Source organism: Achroia grisella, unplaced genomic scaffold, assembly GCF_030625045.1.
Source record: "Achroia grisella isolate CSIRO2021 unplaced genomic scaffold, CSIRO_AGI_Agris_v1 utg109, whole genome shotgun sequence".
Lineage (NCBI taxonomy): Eukaryota > Metazoa > Arthropoda > Insecta > Lepidoptera > Pyralidae > Achroia > Achroia grisella.
Window position 1 is genome coordinate 7,187,089 of NW_026712573.1, and position 26,289 is coordinate 7,213,377.

The window sequence follows — 26,289 nt, forward strand, 5'->3', positions numbered from 1 at the left end:
ATGTAAAGAACATCACCATTTTTTGTGAGTTATAAACACAATAAGGCCACAAACAAGTTCAGTGTTAATATCAATTTCTTAACTTACACAATTACTGCATGCTCAGTTACATTCTATGACTCAGGTCCTTGTGGCCAGCATTTGGCATTGGTAGTACAGCGTTTAGTGTTCACGAACGCGATGTCAGTAATCATTGCAACTTGTGACGAGACGCACGTTCGTATTATCGTGTTCATAATACGCGACATGTGAGCTTGAACGCTGTGAGAACCAATTAATCAAGGTGCTATATTCTGTGATGTAGATATTGGGAGAACTATATTTGTATTGCAATTTTCAGTCATAATAAGCACTGAATATAGATTCTGGTGTGGTAAGTATTGGATTTAAACCTTCAAATTAAATAAAGATATAATTTTGATTGATTATTATAATAATAACATTCTGAAAAATGCTCGACAATAATTTAATCGTTAGAATAAGTTAATACAATATTATTAAGTACGTTATCTGTTACAATAATACGGTTGATCTGCTTGTGTACATCAACGATGAACGAAACGACTGTTCTCACAGGTGTGATGTCATTGGAAGATAAATACTCACAACTGTATTGCACGTTGATAGTTCATAATATAATAATTTTAGGTTCACATCTAGATTCTAGGTTTGGAATTACTGTCAAGTCATACAAAATGATTTAGTGTTCCGCATAATTAGGGCACATGTTTATTATTTATATATGTATATTATTATACTTATATATACATGTGTATGTATTATATTAGAGTAAGCGAACAGTTAAAAAATATTCCCATGAGTAACCCCACGAATCAATGTAAATAAATTGTTTCCTATATTTGCCTGGCTACTAACGGAAATCAGGACCCCTGTCCGTGTCTATTCTCAGAAATACACTATAATATTTAAAAACAGTGGTTTAAACAAATAGGAAGAAACTCCAAAATTATGAAGAACTGTATGTCTATTGACATCTCACTTTTGCCCATTTAAGGATCAGATTACAATATTCAGGATAGGACGTCTTAGAAATTAAATTAATATTGATTGACTTTTATATGTTATAATATTCATATTATTTAAATATTGATGTTCCACAAATTTTGATTTGTATGTATTACTTGATACATAATATTGACAACATTTAGGTAGATACTAAATTAGCGAAACTACTGTAAAATTTGGATAACAGATGTAGAATAAAATACTAACTAATTTTATCATAAATATGTAAACATTCAATAAACAGTCTGGTTTCTGCCGTAGTTACTATCGTTCCTATATAGTGATATAAAAGTATAATTAGAATAATCTACAACATGATATTTATCGCAAGTTACTTAGCAAAAACAGGTCAGCCAAGTGTACACATAATAACTAGTATTTATTGAGCTTTGCAGTTTCCAATATGATAGCTGATTTGTATTTGACATTCGAGACACCAAACCACAGACACGATTTATTATTAACTATTGTTATAGGTGTACCACAGCATATACTGTGTATGAGTCATTCGTCTTTCACAATCTTATTATTATTAATCACTACTTTAATCATGAGTTTAAACTTGCATTACAATTCAAATAAAATATATTTATATTTTTCAGTTTAAAATATTGCTAAGTATTTGGCTTATATCAACAAACTCGAATTATTTTTCTCAAACATTTGAATAATTTCATTGAGTTTTCATCTGTAAATCACATGATAATGTACTAAGTAATGAAATACAGAATTTCCTAATCAAATCGAAAGTATCCACCGACGTTATGTATTAATTATCTGTCGTGAATTAGTCATGTTTTGCAAGTAAAGTACAAAGAATTTTGAGTTTAGGTTTCGCCTTTGACTTTAGTTACTCTACCTAATATTTAAGTCTACATTAGATTACTTTGAGACTCGTAAATAATTAGGAATAGGTAAATTGGCATCTTAGTATCGAAATGTCTATAAGTTAAATATCCATATTGATACAAACCTTGAGGTCGAAACTTGTTTACAAATTATTATTCCAAAACAGACTTTATGTACTCATATGCTACATTACATAACTTTATCTTGTATCAAACTAGTTTTGTATTTAGGTTATGGTTGTTATAATTTAGCATTCATCAATTCAATTAAAGAATTATGACACCATTTGAAATCACGAACTTTATGAGAACAAACAGTATATATAAATATTCCAGAACACCTAAGTCCGATCTAAATCAGTTTACGAATTGAAAACTGCATTTAAACAGTTTTCAATCGTCCCATTTTATGAAAAGTAGTAATGGTTTCAGATATGATCAACGCTAAGTTAAATACTATAAAAAAATAATAATAATAATATACTATAAAAAAAACAACTACAGTGTTAGTACTCAAGTCTAATTCCTGAGGACAACTACTAATTCAATGCAAAAGAATAAATTAGTGCAGGTTAGTGCCATCATAATTTTTTTTTTATTATTAAAAGCAACAAAGTCATGCAATTAAAATTAAAATACTGTGTGCTCAAAAGCAGGTTAGCTTTATGCGCACCTCGGACCGTAAATTATATTATAGACTTATAACTAAATTTATAACTGGTATACAAATATAACATTTTTGTTTTGAAGTACTATTTGCATTTTAAATTTGATAAATTTATATAAATTTCACATCACCGAGACTTATTATTACGAAATGTTGAAATTGGCCCTTCAGATCGATATTAATAGCTTGTTGATTGACAAAATTTAAATTATGAATATAAAGTAAAATAATATTCAATAATAAAAGAAAAACCATACATTTTTTATTGCTCAGTAAAATAAAGTAGGATTCGTCGTTATATAAAACTCTAGATATCCACTCATCGCAAATTCATGATGTATACAAATTAATGCATACATTACAGTCTGATTCATCTTTAGTATTTGCAATATGTACTTAAGGGATGTGTGGTTTTTATTTGCTAGAATATTATATTATTTATTTATAAATAAAATAATTGTAAAATAAAATATACGTTCGTCGGGATTATTCGTGACTTTCAGAGTTTAAATTAACACATAATATAAGATATGCCATTTACGAGTAATGTACCTTTCAAATAGTACTTATTTGAGAGATTCGGAGCTTCTCATTATATTCCTTAAAACAAAATCAGCTCTTTCTATATAATCTAGACACGCGGCAGCGTGTCAAGCCGAGTTTCAAGTAAGAGAATTGGCGAGCAGCACCGTGTGTATATTTACACGAACCATTTGGAGTAACTTTTGACCCCCTTATAACTCAAAAACTCTTTCACATAAACCTGTCAAATTTGGTTCATATATTGAAACTTGCGAGATAAATATGTGTTCCAAATTTCATAAACATATCTCAAACGGCTATTTAGATATTAACGTCCAAATATCGTCATTTTTATCACTGATCAACTATAGATCAAAATTATAACCCACTTCCAGATGACCTAGGAAGTTCAAATTTGGCATGCAGATAGGTAATTAGGTGAATATAAAGGAAAAAATCTGAAACTGGTAAATTGTTATCATTTTATTATAATTTTTCACTTTAATTGATTCTATTTCAACTTATATTAGACGAATACTAAAATTCTATGAAAACGTCGATAGCCACCAATGAACATTGATCCCTGGCAAAAATAGCTCATCTTGTACTGGACTGAATGTAATATTGTATGAAAACGTCGATAGCTACCAATTAACTTTGATCCATCACTGGCTACCAGAGATCATCTTGTACTGGACGGAAAGTAATATTGTATGAAAACGTCGATCTTTACCAATTTACGTTAACCCCTTCACATCAGTGTGGATAATTAGCAAACTTCAAATATTGCATTGAGCGGTAAACACAAGTTGCTATAATTTAGATTCTGTCTAAAATATACTCGTACTTATAACTAAGAGTATAGTCGAAATATCATATACCCCGAAAACATACGAAAATACAGTAGTTTATCAAAAATAATTTGGTATTAATTTAGTTATAAATAAGTACCTCGTATAATTTGTGTACAAAAAGTAATGATATCCCATCAAAAACATAAATGTGAAATGATAGCCGAGTTTAATATTATGATATATGCCTTGATTGTTGACTTCTACGACAAAAGAGGTGAGATCTAAATGGGTGCCAAGTTCAATGGTCTGTTCTGAAATGTATTTATAACAATATAAAATATCATTTCTTCTTATAACTTAGGATAATATACTGTAGCCTAAGGTCTAACTTGGCCAGTTTTCATATACGAAATATACTGTAGCCTTCGCAAGTTCTAAACATGTTACTTGTCGGTTCCTATTTTATTATTAGTAGTAACTAGCAATCGAAAGTAATAATTGGTATATAAGAACTGGCCAAGTCAGACCTTAGGCTACAGTATATTATCCTAAGTTATAAGAAGAAATGATATTTTATATTGTTATAAATACATTTCAGGACAGACCATTGAACTTGGCACCTATTTAGATCTCACCTCTTTTGTCGTAGAAGTCAACAATCAAGGCATATATCATAATATTAAACTCGGCTATCATTTCACATTTATGTTTTTGATGGGATATTAATATACTAATATTACTACGAGTTATTATTATTTACTTTGCAAATTATAGCCTATATAATATACCCTATATTTGAAGATATCGAATATTAATAAAAGTCATACTTTCACATCTAAGGCGGTTGAACGTATTTAATGAAATTTAATATGAAGATAGAGTGTTTCATGAGGACGAACATAGATTATCATTTATAAAAAAAGCCTACGAAGTCTATATATAAATATTAATGTTTATCTTTATCTGTCATCACTAGACAGAAGTTAGTGTGTGTAATAGACATTGACCTATCACCCACAAGAGTCGATAATAGCGCATCAAGGTGAATAAAATAAGCTGTTAGCGAGCCGTAAAAAATATTATTTACTAACTAAAACAAATAAATCGTACTTTGTCACTACATATTCACATTAATACGTACGGCAACACAATAAAGTAACGAGTCTGATGTTGTTTTCAGTGAGGTAGGTAGTGATCGTGTTTGTAATTGACGATGCTTAACGAAATTTATTATATGCAGTCTTATTTGTTCATTTACAAAGAAATAGAAATAGTTCTTGCTCAGAGCGAGATCTGTTAACTGTTTTAGCGGTAGACAAGTCACCCGCTTCAAAAGGTAATTTCTGAGGAGCCCAAAGTTAAAGGAAGCCTAGCTAAAACCGAATCTACAGTTATAGACGGCTAACTAAAGCCGTTTAGCACACTGCTTTACTGCCGATGGTCGTGGGTACGATTCCTTACACGCTGCAAACATTTGTATTTGTGAGTATGATTGGTTATATCGGACTGGGTGTTTCCATGTATATTATGTATGTATTTAAAAAAGTATCTAAGCATTTATTATCAGAAGTTATCACAGCTGAGTGCTTTCCATAGTTATGAACCATTGCTCATAATATTCGTGTAGTAAATTTTCATACAGTCCACTATGCAACTGCAAATGTAGTCAAGTTAAATACCATACATACGAATACCTATTGTTTCTAAAACTCCGCTTAACATTAAATTAGCCGTAGCGACATTACAAAAAAATATTATTATTATGATATATGTAAGTTTACACGCGTCTCAGTACAAGATAATAAAATTGAGGTATTCCCACATCACAGCAAGGCCAACTGGTGTGTTACCAGTTGATACCGGGTGATGAATAAAAAGCTTTTTGAATTCAACAAGTTAACAGTTACCAGACCAAACGTAAGGTCATTCATTCATTGTAACACCACAATAGTATTGCTCCGAATAGACATACTATGGAAGTATTTGCAAGATGTTAATATTAATACTGGCGATTTGCATCACAATTAAATTGAAGAGTTTTATTCTAAGATTTTATAACTAGTACGCATTCCTATGTTAAGATAGCAATTGAACTTCTATACATTATTATTGTTATATATATATATATAGCATGTGTACTACCTGCACCACGTCATCGCAAAGTATTAATACTAAACTGTGTTCGAGATTTTGTTTGCGTGTAAAACCAAAGTTGTCACCTAAAATAATTAATTTCTCATTTCCTACGTCATTATCTATTATTAAGTAGCGCCACAAATCTTAGTATTAGTAATCATAGGAGGTAGTAATATGTTTTAAAAAAAAATTGGAGTTAATTTTCGAAAATGTAGTTTGTGGCCTATAACGAAATTTCTATTATTCGTTATAAGAGCTAAAATTTAAATAAAAAATAGCAGATAATGTATTTTCACTCTGCTGAAAATTTCTATTCCTTTATTTCATTTTTTGCGAATGCAAATATACGGTGTATTATCGCCGAGACAGTTTTGAAACATATTTCTCGCCAGACTGAGCCTTTGAAATCCGCACGCAGAATGTTGCAACACCTTTAAGCAATAGCTCTGTGGACCTTATTCTTTGCCGAGATAAATGAATCTAAATGATTCCATCACTTAACATTTCACTTCTCTATGATAATGATCAATGTCAAATAAATAATGATAGAATAATAATTTTACAATATGCATTTCATGTCTTCGTCATTATCAATGCAATATATTCTAACATTATATGAAATTGAACTGATTTTGCGTTTTACTATGACTTTATATATTATATTCTTACTTTGAAGCTGTTTTAAACATTCTATAGTATATCGTTTATTCAATTAAATTAGGGACCTTTCATACAATATAAACAATGTATGCATGCTTTAATACCATCTTACATACATAAATTCTGTGAGCATATGATGACGAAATAACACTTAAGTTTTTGAACATTATTAAGATACTAACAGGAACAGGATGGGGAATGCACGTAAAATATTTGAAAATTATCTATATTGCTTTAATTCGGAGTCGATTGGATTATGGATGTTTCTTATATGATAATGCTTCTATATCTCAAATAACTAAATTAGACAAAATACAAAATCAATGTATGCGTATAATAGGGGGGTTTCTGAAAAGCACACCAATCCATGTGATGGAATCTGAGCTGGTCTTACAGCCATTGTTTATTCGTAGACAATATCTAGCCAGCAAATTCTGGCTTAAATGTAAATCCCGTGATGATATATTAATTGGTCTAATTGATGATTTGGCGGATTTGTGTCAAGGTATGTTTTGGAGACGTAAAATAAAACCCTTATTAGTGAAGGTTAACACATCTTTGAGGGACAAGTCGATCTACACTAGCAAATATCTGCATATGTTCTCGTTAAATACATGGGTCAACAATTTGGATCTAACAGACGTCATACAACCTAATATTAATATCGTAGTTAAATCTAAAGATCAATACAACAGTCAGGTACTAAAATTAAAATGTAATAATTTCTTAAATTATAAATATTCCGAATTCTACAAAATTTACACAGATGGATCAAGTGACAACAACAAAATTGGAGCAGCATTCATAGATATTCAGGAAAACATTTATCTTAAATTAAAAATAAATACACAAATGTGTATCATGCATGCAGAGTTGGTTGCCATTGCCGAGGCGTTAGCATATATCGAATCATGCCTTACAGAAAGGTTGTTGTTCTCACTGATTCCAAAAGCGCATTACTTCATTTAATTAAATGTACTACTGTTTTTAGAGGACTACCATTGGCCTATGAGATAATTAAAAGTATAATTAAACTCAAAGATAATAATATATGTGTAAGAATACAATGGATACCGGCGCATATTGGTCTGCCTGGGAATGAGGAGGCGGATAGACTGGCTAAAGAGGCTATTTCGGATGGGATTAACTTTAATTATATGATGGGTTTCTCAGATTTAATTCCAATTATGAGACAAGACTGTTGGAAACTTTGGTCGGAGTACTTTGATGAAAGATCCCTATCCAAAGGTATCTGGTATAAAACAATCCAGCCCAATCTCCTTCGCATTCCCTGGTTTGAACATTCTAATATGAGTAGACAAGATATTGTTTTGGCACTAAGACTTCGCTCTGGACACTTTCCTTTGAATAGTTTTGCATTTTTAATGAGAAAATCTGTAACTCCAAATTGTACGGTATGTGGAAAAATTGAAGATGTCTATCATATTACGAGACCAAAAGGCGCGAATTGTTACCTTATATTCGAAATGGTATCGGCCTCTGCAACAGTATTCTCAATAACCCAATAACAGAAGAGGCCATCAAAATGATTAATATAGTTAAATTTGGCATTAACGAGAGACATATATAATAATTTAAATATTTTGTACTGTTGCACCGATGGGGGTGGCATATTCTCCGGAATAAACCCTCAATATTTAATAAATTAAAAAAAAAAATAACGATTAATAGTAGCAAAAATATAGACGGACTTTAGTAGTAATATTTAGAGTTAATGAAGTATTTGAGAATATTTTACCTTTCATAGCAATGGTAGACTCAATTACAAAACTATGTATAATACAAAATATGTTACAAAATTAAGGAATACATTGCCTCTATAAGATACGGCTCTTATGTTTGTCAAGCTCCCCATTCTTTCTTGGAGGTTTTAAAATCCTACTTACATGGTAGGATCTTCCAAGTAAAGGAAGAGAAAGCTGTATAAAATCGGATCTGATGTACCTCAGGGATTTGTGTTGGGACCATATCTATACACTTTGTTCACTGCAGATCTGCCGATGACTAACAATGTCACAACAGCTACATCTGTAGATGATACAACTATTTTAGCAAGCCACCCAAAGCCCGAAATAGCTGCAGCGATATTACAAGTACAATTTGACAAAATAGATGGATGGCTGAAGAAATGGAGAATTAAAGCTAGCTCCACTAAATCCTCACAAATAACATTTACTCTTCGACAGGGTAACTGTCCCCCGGTTAATTTTGCTAATAATACCCTACAGAGAGACCGTCAGGTACCTGGGTCTTCATTTGGATCGCGGCTCACCTAGAAAACTCACATCAAAGCTAAACGAGATGAAACCAACCTCAGATTTAGGAACTTGTACTGGCGCTTAAGTAGAAACTCTAACCTCTTAGTAGAGAACAAGTTGCTTGTTTATAAGCTGGTCATCAAACCAAATTGGACCTATGGCATTCAACTGTGGGGAAGTGCTAGTACCTCTAACATTGAGATTCTCCAACGGTCCCAGAACGCTATCTTGAAGACCATTCTTAGGGCACTATGGTTTATAACCAACTCGGAAATACATCACTTCGAATTTACCCACAGTACGAGAGGAGCTTGCTAACACATGCTCAAAATACAAGGCTCGGCTGAGTGTCCACCCTAATGAACAAGCTCAGAGGTTACTAACTGACAACCTCCCAAAACGCCTGAAAAGAACATATCTAATGGAGCAAAACTCCATTTCTTAATTCCTGAATATATGCCGGAGGGCGTCATTAAATAAAAAGTCTTGCACTCAATGGACTGCAGACTCTCATTGCTATTTGCCAACCAATCCGATTATAGTAGACATACTGATCGCGGATAAACCAGGAACAAAAAAAATGTTTGTCAAGCAAACTCAAAATTTATTATATTATACACGCAAAAAAACAAACCATGTTAGACATAACATACATAAATGGCACACCACATCAAAACCAATTGTACTGAACGGTCCTCGACACCGCACACTTGCCTGAGAAATTGTCGTATATCTATTATTAAACTCCGTATTGCATGCTTATATTTGCAAAGATTTTATATTAGTCCGGATATTCGTAGTACAGTCTAATTGTTTTGTAAAATAAAAATATTTACATGACAAAGAAAACGGCTATTATTTAGTTATATGTAATTTATATAGCTAAAGTCTTGTGTGTGTAAAATATACTGTTGCCGCAAAAAACAAGACTACGATTTACTTTACGACGTAGGCAAAGTCAATTAATATGTTTCCAATCCTACTCGTACACACGCTCAATACCTACTATTACAATATTAGGAGATCTGACTCCTAATCTTCGCACTATATCTTACGTTCTATCGTCGTATAAATCGTATAAATGTTTGAATCGGTCTGGTTGATTTTTATGTACATACATATTATGTATGTATTTATAAAAAAAAATATCTTTGTATTTATATCAGTTGTCTAGTACCCACATAGAGCTCTGCTTAGCTTATGATTAGATGGCGCTATGTAAATTATCCTGAGACATTATTATAATTAAATAAATTAACGCACCTCGTTCTTACGAATCCAAACAATTATAGAATTTCATTCATATTTAGACGTAAAGCAACTTCACTAATGTCCTTCGTCTTCCATTCCATAGCAGTTAACTCCTTGTGCATTTGATTATGATGGTCAAGTTTGATTTCATCTGTCACTGGTACCTGGAGCCATTACCGTGACATATACTATTTAGTTTACTGCTTTAGGTTATACATTTTTTTATACTCATTGTAGTCTTACTAGTAACACTATGCCAGTCAGTTTATAATAGAACAAATAGATGATACTCTTATCAAGAAACTTGTAACCAGCAGAAAGAAGATGTACTGATACTAAGACATAACTACATAACCATCGCAATAATATAGGATAACGTCTATTCAAATAAAAACTATTTCATAATCCCCAATAGCTATTTAAGTTCTTAATATAACACAAATTTGCATAGGTAGTGTTTACAAATTTAACAAGACCTACTAATTTGTGTTTGATTGATTGTGCAAAGTTTGATAATACGTGAATAAGTTTGTTGGACATAGATCATTGTACATCAATATGTACACATAAATTACAAATAACAGCTTGTTGATAGATTTCGTACGCAATAAAAAACATGATTAGAGGAAGTAGGTACGAGTAGTAAGATGTATCAATCAATTAGGATAACTCAACGCATTCTGTTGTATATACAGCTCTATGATAATATCTCAAATAATGGTTAAATCTAGTAATTAACTACTAACATTATTAATTCTACTTAATACTCAGCTTAATTTAAGAGTATAAATATAATAAGTACTTATTTATCAATATCTGTCATATATCAGTATTAGTAACAGCAGCAGACAATATAGAGCACATTTGTGTTGTCAGTAATAGTACTTAATATTTTATAATATAGTCAAACGAAGTTCACAATTTGACTGCTATAGCCGTCCAAAACGAAACGGTCGTGTTTAGACACTACGGCTATAGCAGCACAAATTTGCACTTACTGGCGTATACGTAGAAGCATAGTGTCGTGTTTTGAAAACATCTTTTTAGGTTGAAGTTCATATTTCACCTGTTATACGAGTTGCAGATTCATTATGCACGTGGTTGTGAAGGGAGTAGTGCGATCGATTTATTATTATTTATATAACTATACTGGTATGTATTTGTTTATTATTCATTTTATACTTTAAACAGAAATAAAAAAACAAAATTTAGCATTTTAGGTTATTAACGATACTATAGGTTATACTGTTTACTTTTTTTTTTGGTTTTACATTTGAAATATAAATAAATAATGATAATGTAAATGATAAATATATATTATATATATTATATAATATATAATATATAAGTTTATTTAAGCAGAAAGAGTAAAACTATACTTCTAACATTCTAAAAATCACAAAAACATATAGTGTCAATTTTCGAACTTCGCTTGTTCCTACTGTCCGTCAACGTGTTAATATACTCACATTCAGATGATCGTAGATGAGAGAAAGGCTTATTGCAAAGGTCGAGGCCTTGAAAAATGCACGAACACATTATACGCTTACTTGAATATGCATACAAAATGCTACTTCAATTTAAAGGTTATATAATTATAAATTATATGTAATTGCCTGCATAACACAGTTCGATAGACACGATATAATATCTTGAGGCATAGATTGCTAAAAAAGAATCACGTTCGTGAATCAAATTTATACAACTTTAAAGCTTAAACGTCTATAAAAAGACCAGAAAAATATGGGTTTATTAGTCGTTTACAATCACAAAAATACAGGCAATTAGAGTGCTTGTCTTTTAACTGTCATTATTCATGTATTATATATAACAATATTGCATTTCAATCACTAAGTTACATTTAAAAATTAATATAAAATATATGTTAAAATTATATTATAAAATATTACATACAATTTTTAAATAATATTTAATCTATATATATACCTTTTACGTAATATAATTGCACCAAATAATTGTTGACCCTATGTAAGGTATCCTCCATTATATAATTATATTTGACGACGTATGATACCGATACAATTTAATACTAGTGATTTTAGCATGAAAGAATGGTGGGTTTATAGAAATTTATAATTCTGTATTTTTATTGGTACCGGGTATATATATATGTGAAATGTCCTTTTTAGAACTTGTTCTAGTTGTCTCCAGATACTACATTATTATGGAACGGCAATTATTATTAATCTTATTTATATATAATTATACAACACAATATTAAAGATTAATATTTTTATTTTTACAGGAATTCTCCGGAAAGGGTAAATACTGATGAGATGAACACACTGAGAATACAGAGCTGATATTAAAACTACAAATGAAATTTACATTCATATAAGTATTTAGTGGATATAAATAGTAAAATATATTATATAAAATATAAGAATGAAGCGGAGTATTTTTGCTGTGATGTTAACCTTGTCAGCTTTTTTCACTAAAGGTGAGTAATGAATACAGCAGATATTCTTCATATAATAATAACTACTTTACGATGTTTTATGTCATCGCAATGGTTAAGAAGTTCTCTAACCACCTGATGGAAAGCATTAAAACGGCGTCTGTAGCCGTTTCATTTATTTAAAACACTATTTTTACTGTAATTAAATAAGTTGTATTTATACATACATTAATATAGTCTTAATTCATTCTAATTTTATATTAGTAATTTGTCTGCCTTACTACACCACTAAATAAATCGTATAAAATTAGTGAAAACAACGCAATAGGTGCTATAACAGCTACCAATCTATAACCAGGCGTTGGATCTCTAAAATCGTAACACAAGGCGTGGAACCTCCTGCTTTGTTCTATACATAATGAGCCTGGTTTTCCAATAATATATATTGGTGCATCAGCATCACACCGTGATTGACTTTCATCAAAAAAGGTATATTTCGTAACTAATTTTGCTATTATTCCTATCGTTCCATTAGTATATCCCGTTATATTTTTCCTCATTTGGTGTTGATCATATTTTCTAGTTAAATTACGCATGCCCCAATATTTTATATAATCATTAATTGAATATTTAGAATATTTCATATTGTATTTCATATCGCCGTACCACGGATCTGTTAATGTATCTTTTGATCGATTTAATTGAAGTCCCAAAGAAGAGAGATATTTTAAATCTGTAACATCACTGTTCTCTTTAATTTGAAATTGAATCTTTGAAATATCCTTATGTGCAATATAACCACAATAGTATTTGGTATTGAGAAAGAATGGTGCACCTGGTGCAAAATTGCAGACAACTCTGATATCACCATTAGTTCGAATACCGTAAGAGCAACCTATTTTATTAGTATCAGCCCAAATCAACTGAGCGGTGTTAAATGTCATCGCACTTGTGTGACCACATTGTATATCAGTTTTATTTAACTTAGTTCCGGCACTTAAGAACCAGATATAAATACATCCAAGTATAGGTGTAACAAGGCATTCTTTCAAAGGTATGCTGGAAACAAAACAATATTTCAATGTATTAAAATTGTAACGTACAAGTATAACGTAACGATAATCACATTATTTTCTACAAAATCAAAACATTTGATTATATGATTCAATAATAATAGTAATTGAGATTTATCAATTAATTATATTATATTTATATATGAACAGTACACGTTTATAAAAATACGAGTCCTTTACTATAATAATATAAGAAATGTATTTTGTTATAATAATAACCACAGATCCGACTACTTATAACCCTACAATAGCTAAAAATATCGTAAATTAATTGTAACTAATATTAGCAAACACATTAGGTTGAACAAGTGACATATTACGGCTATAAATATAGGTATAATGTCCTGATGTCTACTAGCATGTTTTAATATATTTTATTGATATATACTTAAATTCGTATAATTATATTTTCTTGACGAAATTCCTAATACTAACGTATAGTATAGCTAATAAGAAAATATTCTGAGTTTTTCCACTGTTAATCAAAATAATACTTTACCATTTAGAAGTTGCATCGGTATTGAACGAATGTTTACAACAATTTTCGGCACTTTTTGTGCATTCTAAAGAAGTTATGTAATTTCCATCAAGGGCAGAACAAGGAGCTGGTCCAGGAAGACATTGGCGCAACCATGCTTCTGCTATTCTTTCTAGATCAAGGTCATATGTAATTTGCTTCATATTGGCAGCGGGAGGCAAATGAGGGTATTCTCCTGCCGCGCCATTAGCTATACGATTTCGCATAGAATTCAGAGTATTAACAAATGCAATTTGTTGAATGGTACTAGGATTTTCAACTTTGTAACCTTCATCACATAATTTTGAAATGGTTTTCTGAGGAAATAAACAAAGAGTATGATCACCATAACAAGGTTCAGCAGTGCACCATTTGTTATAAAATGTTTGTGATGAAGTTTGGGTATATGATTTAAGTACAGGACTTTCTTGTTTTCCATCGTCTATTACATTTATTAGTTTACCAGTATAAAGTAGAAAAACATCAGTAGGATTCCTTTTTCTTTGTAATTTTCCATACAAAGGAGGCAAATTCCAACAAGGATATTTTTCAGGGACATACCAAATATTACTTTTAGAAGTCAGATGTTTGTAGCTAACAATATCTGCAGCAGATTTTAAATTAAAAAAGTCCGCGTAGAATATTTTCGGATTGGTAACGTTATGTGTTACGTTCTTTGTTTTAGATATGTTTATCAATGGGACAGCACTTCGCTGCACATTATTTTCAATTAATTGTACCTCTAATTGGGTATCATCGTCATTATAATCGAATTGGTAAGTATTTATCACATCAAGCGGTGATAATGGGATCATGGTAGAAGACTTAGGAGATAATTTATTTGAAGAAGTTTTTTCTATTTTTGCTTTAGTACTGGACGTTATGACTGACACAATTTTTATATTCTTTTCTACTTTTAAATACACTTTAAATTCATCATCCTGTTCATATTCATCAAATAATGTAGCGTTAGCTGCTAACAAGGTTGGTTTTGTAACAGAAATACTATCGACAGACGTTGTAGAACTACCATATGTTCGTTCTATTTCTTTAGAATTATTTTCACCTTGATAGGTATCTTCTATTACTATGTCATTAATATAGTAATCTTTATCTAGTCCGATACATTTCAAAACCAAAAACAACAATAAACATATTTCATTTAAAACCATTATTACTATAATAACACTTCCGAGACCTACTGGATCAAATTTAGGTGTCACTGCCAGAGTTGAATTACCGGCTTCGGCTACCGTTTCGACCGGCTTCAAAAAGGACTCATATCAACTATATTGTTATTTCAATTAGTTTTAGAATTATCCTTAATAATATAATTGAAACGCATTTTACGTGCTATATTGTATAACTATATATACCATATACATATATAATCATTTAAATATAGTCATAAAATTTCTAATAGATGCTTGTTGAACTGTGGTAGATACCCGTCAATACTATTGTGACCCCATCTTTCTCATCATTTAAATAACTAATATATAGACGGTGTATTTAATTTACATATTAAATAAACAAAGCCGACGTAAACAAATTCGCCGCTGTAATTTACCATTTTTCGACATTTTGTCGTCAAAAGAGGAGATACGCAACCATATATTTTTATTATAAAATAAATATTATAAAAATAGATTGTCTAAATATTAAGAGATAATTAATTTTTAGAATAACTTGAACTTAAAATTATGTATCGTAACAATAGATAGGGAATCCCAATTTGACTTAATACGATAATCATAGCATTTTCGCATTAAGTCAACTTCTAGTTCTAATTCGTATAACTGTGAAGGAGCTATAAAAATAGTTATACTTGTATTGTATATGACTGTTCAAGAGGGCAAGGATCGATTTTGAGAACTATCACTCATCAGTGAACGAGTAACAGCATCCTGCGTGGGAGGTCTTAAGCAGAACATGAGTCATATTCTATTGTATGTAATATATAAAAACATTAATATAAATAACTTACAGGATAATTATTATTAACATATTATAATGAACTTGTTACAAAATTGTAGAATGTAATAATGACGTTACTACCTGCTAAGTGAACCATTGCAGTGGCAAAGTTAAATGGTGACAGCCTGGCCAATTTGAATTTTAACTAACTTGTATTTGTACTAACACGGCATATAAACCCTTTCTGTTAAAAAGAACGAACATAATAACGTTACCATGACAGTTAGGGCAGCTTCGCTTGGCTGATGTTCACAGATCGTTGACCGATGTGTGTACATTTTCATACTTATTCATAATACACAGTAGAGATAAAAAAAATTATTCTGAAGTGACTGACTGATAAACATAGACTTACTTATTTTTGAACCGTTGAATATATTTCTGGCCTATAAATACCTCTAAATAAGAAAATGTAGCTTATATAATACTTTACTCTCAATAAAGAATATCTAAATTATTTCATAATTTTTAGTTCTAGATTCTAGAGCCAGAGAACGTCTTGATGTTTCCCCATAAAAAAGTACGGTTACAATAGGGTTACAACGCTCACAAAGTACGGGAAACTTTTTATATTCTAATTTCTAATTTATTAGCAGAAATTACTAATTATATATTCTATTTAACAGTTGTAATTAATGTGTTCACGTATAAATGCTGTGATATCAGTATAATAAAAAAAATGAAAAGAATATATATTCTAGATATTAATACCTAAACATTGTTGATTGTCCCGTTTATGTCTAATATTGTAGTCATAAAACAATACATAAATTAATAAAGGAAAAATAGGTTGCAAATAAACCACCTAATTTCCTTAACCATAATGAGGTCATCAAAATCAGTATACTTTGTAACTGTAGTTTAATACTTAAATTAAACATTTTCAAAACTATAGAGAAGTCGTTAGGTTATCTGGCTGTGTTTAGAGGGCAACGACACTTAGAGCAATTTGTAATCGTGACCAGAGTGTTTATGATAACTAATATTTAAACTAGGTTATTTTTTAAGGTTAATAATAGACACCGACAAATACTAATTTATAATTATAAAAAGACTTGTTCTAACTGACTGATTTATCAAAGTTCAAGCGATATGCAATTAAAATTTTACCTTTTCTCGAAGTATTCGAGAAAAGGTAAAACCAGTATAACAAATACTTATAGGGATGAAAGATAACATCGAACGGTTAAAACCGTGAAGAAAGTAGTTTGCTACTAAATCATTAACATCGATTTGGATTTCAATCAAGTCCAAATCATTAATTTTCATTAGAGAAATATTATAATATGTTCCAGGAACGCCATTGCAGTGTTACCAATGCCTGATCAACCCCCTCCCTGGTGAAAAGTACGACACAACAGAGAATCTATGCGCTCACTTCGACTACTCAGAAAAGTTCATCGTGGACTGTCCGTACTCAACCATGTGCATGATACAAGAGTTTCATCTCGACATATTAAATGGAGGTGAGGACTAGGGTTCATGATTTCTCGAGCTTTTCAATTTCTCGGGTCTCGAGAATTCTCGAGGTCAATTTCTCGGGTCTTCTCGGGTTGTCGAGAAATTTACATTTACGTACGTTTTCTCATATTATTTGGTTTCAATAACGTCAAAAAATTCAGTGATTTTCGTCTCAAATAAAAGTATCAAATTAAACTTTTATTGAGTATATTTAAAAACATTAATATTAAGAATATTTTTTTTTTAGATAGATAAATAATATTAGGTCCTTACATATGAAATTGGCGTTTTGTCGTACTGGTCACTTTGATCTCAAATAGAATTCCATTTCCAAATTTATAATATTCAACTCGTTTCTAAATTCTCCGACTTAAAAGTCGAAATATCGCTGTTTGCCGATGACACGGCTCTCTTTACATCCGCCAAGTCCCGTGCGACAATAGCCAGACGGCTTCAGAAAGCCGTAACGATACTGGGCGAATAGTTCCGTCGGTGGCGCATAGAAGTCAATCCCGAAAAAAGTGCAGCAGTGTACTTTAGCAGGGAATTCGACTCTATGAATCACCCGATCGAACTATTCGGCCAAAACATCCCGTGGGTTTCGAAAACGAAATACCTCGGCGTCACCCTAGATAGGAAACTAACGTTTCGTCCTCACATCAAGCGTGTCCGCGACTGAGCCGCCTTTATACTAGGGCGACTCTATCCTTTTATTAACAAGCACAGTAAAATGTCGCTTCGCAACAAGCTGACACTATACAAGGCAATCCGTCCCATCATGACTTACGCTAGTCTCGTATTCGCCCACATACCCTACTGTTTAATCAACCGACTACAAATCATACAGAATAGGTTTCTGCGTCGAGTCACCGGTGCGCCGTGGTTCGTTCGCAGCGTAGACCTCCACCGCGATCTTAATCTGCCCTCCATCAAGCAGTTTATGAAGGAAGCGTCCCGACGCTACTTCGACTCTGCCCAATCCCACCCTAACCCGCTTATAGACAATGCGGTCAACTACGCACCAAGGAGTAATATCAGACATACGCGACAACGTCGCCCAAGGCACGTTCTCATTGACTCCGAGGACCTCATAACGGCAGGTAACCTCTCCACGGGCCCACCCGTTCTACTCCGACCACACATTTACACATACACACGACACCGTCCTCACCGGCGAAGACGACGACCTCAAACACACAATATCGCGCATACCGGGCGCCTGTGCGCTCCACACCGGCGCCCCTTCGATCGATCCCCCGTCCAATTCAAACGGGGATCGAAATTACAACGGCCCGAGCCGAGATTCGAACCCCTAGTGGTGCCCTCAGACTAAAGTCGTATCCGTCAGGCAGGAGTTGGCCTTCAGCCGCTCCATAAGTCCTTCCGCGGGTTTGGAGTACCATCTGCACTCGCCTCCTAACGTCCGGTGAAGCTGTAAAGGCCAGCTACGGCCAACACCATCAGAGTAGTCCGAAAAAAAAAATGCAAAGCAATCTCGGTGGGCGGCCGGAATCCAAGGTTGATAATGAAGAATTGAAGGCTATTGTGGAAGCGGATCCAAACCCGTCCGAGTTAGCTGCAGGCTGCGGTGTTAGTGACAAAACTGTTTTAATCTTTTAGCAAATTGGGAAGGTGAAAAAGCTTGAAAAGTGGGTCCCTCATGAATTCAATGGAGTAAATCGACAAACGCGCGTAGCTTGCTGCGTTACATTAGTCAACCGGCATAATAATGAAGGGATTTTAAATAAAATCATTTCCTGTGATGGAAAGTGGATCTTGTACGATAATCGGAAACGCTCATTGCAATGGCTAAACCCTGGCGAACCAACCAAATCCTGCCCCAAGCGAAAATTGGCTCAAAAAATGTTATTTGTGAACGTTTGGTGGACTTTTTCCGGTGTTGTTCACTTCGGCAATGTGTATTGTCAGCAATTGAGAAACCATGATGGAAAAGCTAGCTGCTAAACAACCGAGGCTGGTCAAACGCCAAGAACGCTTGACCACATACTGCACAATAGACAGTTACCAAATTAGAAGAGCTTCAGTTGGAATGTCTAAGACAACCACCGTACTTCCCGGACCTTGCTCCAACAGATTACCATTTTTTTCAAAATTTACTAAGTAATTTTAATAACTTCTTGCAAAGGGAAAAAATTAAACTCCGATGGGGCAGTCCAAAGTGCAAAAACAAAAGGCAAAAGTGCATAAATAGAAATGGTATATAGGTACCTAGATTAAATAAATATATTATATTTTGAAAAAAAATACTTCAGGTTATTCCCTTACAAAACGCCAATTTCAATTTTTCAGGACCTAATTGTTGTTATAATTAGACTTATTTATAATGACATATATTATATATTTATAATGACAGCACCATTTTTGGCTGCTTATTTAGAAAATAAAAACAACGTAAACAAAAATAGTTACTACAAAATAAAAAAATAACATGAAAGAAAACAAAAACGTTAATATCTTAAATTATTGCGCCGCCACGCAACAAAACAAAGGGCAATTTAATTTCTATATAGGTACATGATTTCTCGAGTTCTCGACATTTCTCGAGCTTGATTTCCCGGGAACAAAACCCATGAATTTCCCGGGAATGAACCCTAGTGAGGACTAATTAAACTGAATTAAATTATAATTAAAAAAAAACTATAGTACTTCAAAGTATCAATATAATTTCTACCGGGCAAGTGACAAGACAACAATAAAATCATTCCGATTAACACTTATTAAAATTAATCGATGATGGCCTTTAGTATTCTTTATAAGTACCGTTAGCTTAGCGATAAGACCGCCTTTTGTATCAATATATATTTTCTACTTTAATTGTTTTTATTTTTGTTCTGTAATTGGTACAATAAAGAGTATACATAAATAAGTACCGTTAGATTAATTAGCTCTAATGGGTTAAAAAATCACAAGTGCCAAACTTTTACGACCTAAATTTACTGTCTATTTACATGAAGAGAAGCAACTTTTGTCGCCTATTACATTTAAATGTTGAAAATGAATAAATCGGTATATATAAATATTTTTTAAAGGTTTATTTAAAATATACAGTAATAATGTGTTGTTAATAAAAATATTTTAATATCTATATTAATAATTCCGTCAAGGGGTATGGTAGACTCGAACGAATCCTTATGTGAATAATAAAACATAAAAAAATATTGATTTCGAGTCGGTAACATATATCCGCAAAATTCGGATTATGGAGTATTTCGTTAAATTCTAATTACAAACACTGACAAACAAACTGCAGTCGCCATCTTTTCATGTCACTAGCTAACAACCAATCAACACTACGCGTGCGTTCGCGCCAAAGATCCATCACAAAGAACTGTGACATATGACATGTGTCGTTGACGTTTCGCGAAAATATAGTTTTTGACACTTTTTTATGATAAAAGAGTATACAGTTATGTGATTTTTCTTTAAATTGGTAATATTTGACAATATTTTTTTATTAATTTGTTTCACGGCTCTGGATACAAGTCATTTTTAGCCCAACTTTAACAATATAAATTACAAAAATTAAAGTCAATGTCCAATGTCAAATAATAATAAATGTCAAATGTTGATTCTCTGTTCTTATTAACTTATTAAAAAAAAAACTTAATAACAATCACAATTTCTTCACATTTTATTATTACACACATAATGTCAGGTATTTGCATTTTTTAAATAAGGTTGTGGCACTATTGGAAATTAATGCTATTTACCCATTTTTATAGGTTATACGGAAATAATGTGTGGGTGTTTATTTAAAAAGCATTAACACCAAATTAATAAAGTATAGGTAGGTATTAATAAATATGTGGTTGTTGTATAAAAATAGATTTTGTTATTTTTCACTAAAATAAAGACTAACTGCCTTTTTGACATGACTTTTTCATAGTGTCATAGATTATTTAGCTGATTGTAAGAAAAAAATGTTGGTTTGTAGATTAATACTGTAAAAATTACTATTTGTACGGAAACGACAAGAATATATATTTATTCTCTATAATACTACGACAGTAGTGGAAACATTAGTATATGTACGTAAATTATACAATTCTGTTATGGAAACGTCATATTAAACTTTAAAACTAATTTGTTAGAATAAAAGTTTCCGATTAAACAAATCGGTATGGCTACATTTTTTTTGTTCTGTTTAACCTTAATCGGAAAGGCAAAGGGAACTGCGCCCATACAGCTGAGGTGGTAACATTATTTGAAAATTTGACATTTAAACCTGTCAATTTAGTCTCCCGGATTAAAAAACAAACTATAACCAAGTATGGCACTTACAAATTAATTACTAAGCTACTTGGTGTCCCTGTAGCCCCAAGCCCCGCATGTTTATGGGGGCTCGACTCCAGAGTGGGAGCATAGCAAATGGCTAACGCGGGACGAGAGGGAAGGTTGAAAGGAAGAGGAAATGGATAGGAAAAAGAGGAAGAAGGGGAAAAGGACGGTGGTGGACCACGTCGTCGTACTTCTGAAAGAGCGACAAAACTAGGAACTCGACAAATCCCGGAGAGTCGCGCGGACTAAATAAAAAAAAAGAATGTAAATGACGAAAAAGAATGGGAAAGATGTTTGGATGAAGCAATTGGTTTTAAATATCTGGCAAAATAGAGAGTGCTTAAAACAAAGAGGTTAACAGAGACTAAACCTTAAAAGTTATATGTTATTTAATTTATTTTGAATGTTGATTTAAAATAAAAATTATTTGTATAAATACTTTTGCACTTATTATTTACTATAGTATTTATTAAACACAATGAAGGAAGCTTTACGTATCTATGTCTTGCTGACTTAATATTCTTTAAGAACCGATTACTACAGAAAAATCTACCCGAGCGGGTTTTCATCTAGTTAATATCAAAATGTCAACAAAAATGTTCTCGTGTTATGACTGAACAATGTGTGAACAAATTGTTTTTATCCCCAGGATATTAGCAGAAATTAACTACTGTAATAAATAAAACTCTATATACAACGATACAAGCGCAAAGTAGTAGAAGTAGCCTATATATCTTCTTTTATAAGAGGAAATTTAGACGCAACAGGAGGAAGTTTATATCTCTTAATGACGATCAGTAATATTTTAACACCATTTACAATTAGCATTTTAGGACGTACATAAATTTACCGCGACATGGCATTGTAGACAAATATATGTATGTATGGTACATGTATTATGGTACATTATATGTTTGGTACCGTGAAAAATGATAATTTGCACGAACCGAGATTAAGTCTCAAAGCGTGACACCAAGTCAGATGTACAAGGACAAATATGTAATTCCAATAAAACATTAAATTAATAAATGCATTTTTAGAAATATATGAAACATAAATATTCCCACCATAATTTTATATCATATAATTACAAATTTAAAATTATTAATATGTATAAAATAAAGTAGTATGAAAATATTAATTTCTTCATAACAAGAGAAAGCTTGAAAATGTTGCTGGTTCGACGTACTTGCTTGCTTAAACAAAATAAATAAGTTATTGTATAATTTAATGCTCATATTTAAAGAGATAGATTGGGCATTAAATTATATTATACAAAAGATTGAATTATACTAGCATATTTTATTCATTCATATCTTTAACTTTAATAAAATTCATACTCCATAATCCACGTAATTTTCGTCAGAGGTAAATATTATGATTATAATACAATACATTTGTAAAGAATACATAACATTTGCAAAATTCGTTTGACATAGTTTTTTCCGACTTATTATTGTGATAAAAATATATTCTGATCTCATAACTCTCATACAGTATGCGTAGTATGTATTGTAGAAGTCATAATAATATATGGGACGACTTATTTTCCGTATTACAGAGAGGATCACCAACGTGTTACGTGACTGCGCCTCTCAGACACTAAAATATCGTGATTATGTGGATGGTGAATGGGTTTCAAAAGCCGAAGTTAAGGAACCGTATCAAGAAGGTTGTCAAGTAATAGACGATAAAGGTGAAAGAACAACAGCATTTAATCGGTAAGAATCATCATGGTTCATTATAGTAAAATATGAAACACTGCCTTTAGATATATTTTTTATTAATATTTAATAAATAGTAGCAACAATAATATTTTTCCACAAATTATCCCATTTTATCAAATACGTATGGGATTACCTTAGAAACCAAATTATTTATTTAAAACGATATGATCCCTAGTGCAAGAGAGACAATTAGAAATTTACTGCTTTTCGAATTCGTGTATAAATAGTTATTCAGATAAGTATAAAAGGCTTATGCCAATCAGCTAAAAGTTACTGGAAAACACAACACTATACCATCAGACCTTGACCATGTAATATTGAATAAAATAAATGAGAAGCTATTAATTTTTCTACAATCATGATTATAACTAACACAAGGCATTGTGTTAATTATATTTATTTTAAAATGTAACAACTTGGTAGCCTATTAAATGTAATTTATACAAAAATTTCTTCATACAAGTAAAATTAGGTCTTTAATTAGTTACTAAGCCTAGTTTATTGATCCGTTACAGCATCTACCAAAGTATACAGTGTTCAAAAGAGGAACAACAGCTGTTTTAAAGGTCAATTTACATAAAACAGAATATCTGCACAAATTGATGAAGATATTCAGTGGATAATATAGTAGCGAAAATAATTTATTCTTGTTTCGATCACATTTGCAGGTTACATAACAACTGCATTACTTAGCAATATGATTACTTATTATAAATGTGATGGATTATACTTTTTCTTCTTAAATCATTGTGCCTAATACAAATTAACGATATTTTTTGCATTCTTTAATTTACAGATATTGCTACTGTCGAGGTAATCTCTGCAATTCGTCTCCGAGCACGAACCACGAAGGTTATACTGACATCATGGGCGTCATTGTAGTTTTCAACCTTATGAAGTATATTAATAGCCTCAGGTAGAGAAGTACCACAGAAGAAAGATATTTAGAGAAAATAAAAGGGTCCAAAGTTTTGATTTTACGAAAATGTGATACAAATGTCTATATTATATAAATTATTCTCATTGTCGTGTATAGATATAGTTCAAAGTTGTGATTATACTAATTATAAGCAATCATGCAATATTTGATTATTAATAATTAAATAGTTTATATTACAAATTGACAGTCATTCTTTTATATACGATATCCTAAACAATATTATCTAACTGGTCTGTTGAGTACAGATATATTTCACGAAGTATATATTATTATTTACAACTAAAAATAACGTTCATTACTTTGTTTTGTACTCGTTTATTCTGCATTTGTTTACTCAGACTCGTGAAGATCATCAGAGAGCAATATTTAAGTAAATTATAGATCTCAAGGTATTATTGACAAAAATATTTAACTATTTTGGCACGTGAAATAAATCGACACAACTTGCCACGTGCACTATACAAAAATACACGTACACTGTTTTCACTATAACTTCGGTTTATGCCACGGTTGTTTACAATTTTGTACAAAACGAATGTGTAAAATTAAAATATAATGATATATTTTCGCTAGACAGGATTAGTAATAAACATCGTCTCACATTGTTCATTTCAATACCTCAAATATTTCCGTTTACTCTCCGTCTAGAACTCTTTTCCTCCGTTTTATATCATCCTTTCGTTGTATTTACATTACTATAAATTTCTCTAAATTCTCTAAATTTCAAAAAACGCATATTTTCAATCTATTCGTACACATTACATTCTCATCAATCTTAAGTTAAGATTTTCTTTTATAAAAACATCTTTAATTATCTTAAATAAGTAGATTATTAATTCAGATCAGATATTTTCAGTATTCAATTGAAAAATGCTACGTCTAGAAGCTCTAAGCAAGCTGCCATTTTTCCAACACGCAATCAATGCGATAAACCAGATGTGATATTTGACAGTCTAAATAAATTACAAAAACCAGGCATAAACTGTAGAATATTGTAGTTATATTATCTATATATATATATATAATGATGGAACAGATCGCTCTCTGTACATGAAAAATTTCCAAGAAAAACAATGATTAGTAGGAACTTTTTCTATGGAATAGAATCCAATACAATAATTGTTAGAATTTTTGTCTCTTTGTGAGTGCGTTTGAAGGGACTATATCAAAAACGGCTTCACTATTTCTTGCGGTTTCCAATAATCTTTTGAGATAAGCTCAAAAAAAAAAATTGTATTTGTTTTAGTCCAATCGCTATACTAACCCGCTAGCCAGGATCAGACTGTGATGACCAAATTATTGACAAAATTTGGCTCCAGCTCGGAGACTTTTGATGAATTAGAACAAAACACAGTTACAATTGTAAAAACATTATTAGTGCGAAGGATGTTCGTAACTGCTAACTGGTACAAACTTATTTCACAATGGATTAATTAAGTCGGTTGAAAAACAATTGCAAATGAAATCAATTAATATTAGATGTTCGAGACTATATCTGTTAAAAGCCACCACCAAAACTAATGTCTCTAGAATATAATGGCTGGATATGGCCTGAAGACATTCGTACACGTCCTACAAAATATAGTTTTAAAAAAAGAGTTAATGCTTACCTTTTAAATAGTCTATCATAGATCTGCAAAATGATCATCATTATCATTATCTTATTTATATGTGTAGTATGTTTATAATATAT

The 26,289-nt window shown here is 31.5% G+C and overlaps 2 protein-coding genes across 4 annotated transcripts in view; one reads left to right on the forward strand and one right to left on the reverse strand.

Annotated features, from left to right (window-relative positions):
• The window catches only part of LOC131847084 (rabankyrin-5), a 58,220-nt gene that overhangs the window by 14,563 nt on the left and 17,368 nt on the right, over nucleotides 1–26,289 (reverse strand). The gene's annotated exons all lie outside the window — the stretch shown is intronic.
• On the forward strand, nucleotides 202–24,729 carry LOC131847055 (uncharacterized). Of its 3 annotated transcripts, none has more exons than XM_059196513.1 (5): nucleotides 202–373; nucleotides 12,450–12,644; nucleotides 17,465–17,635; nucleotides 23,491–23,650; nucleotides 24,453–24,729. In XM_059196513.1, exons 2-5 carry the CDS (start codon nucleotides 12,590–12,592, stop codon nucleotides 24,574–24,576), a joined length of 510 nt encoding a protein of 169 aa, XP_059052496.1. In that variant the 5' UTR covers nucleotides 202–373; nucleotides 12,450–12,589; the 3' UTR covers nucleotides 24,577–24,729. The 3 variants fall into 3 exon arrangements, with proteins under 3 accessions (XP_059052496.1, XP_059052504.1, XP_059052488.1); XM_059196521.1 differs by lacking the exon at nucleotides 202–373 and adding an exon at nucleotides 2,398–2,445; XM_059196505.1 differs by lacking the exons at nucleotides 202–373; nucleotides 12,450–12,644 and adding an exon at nucleotides 14,838–14,968.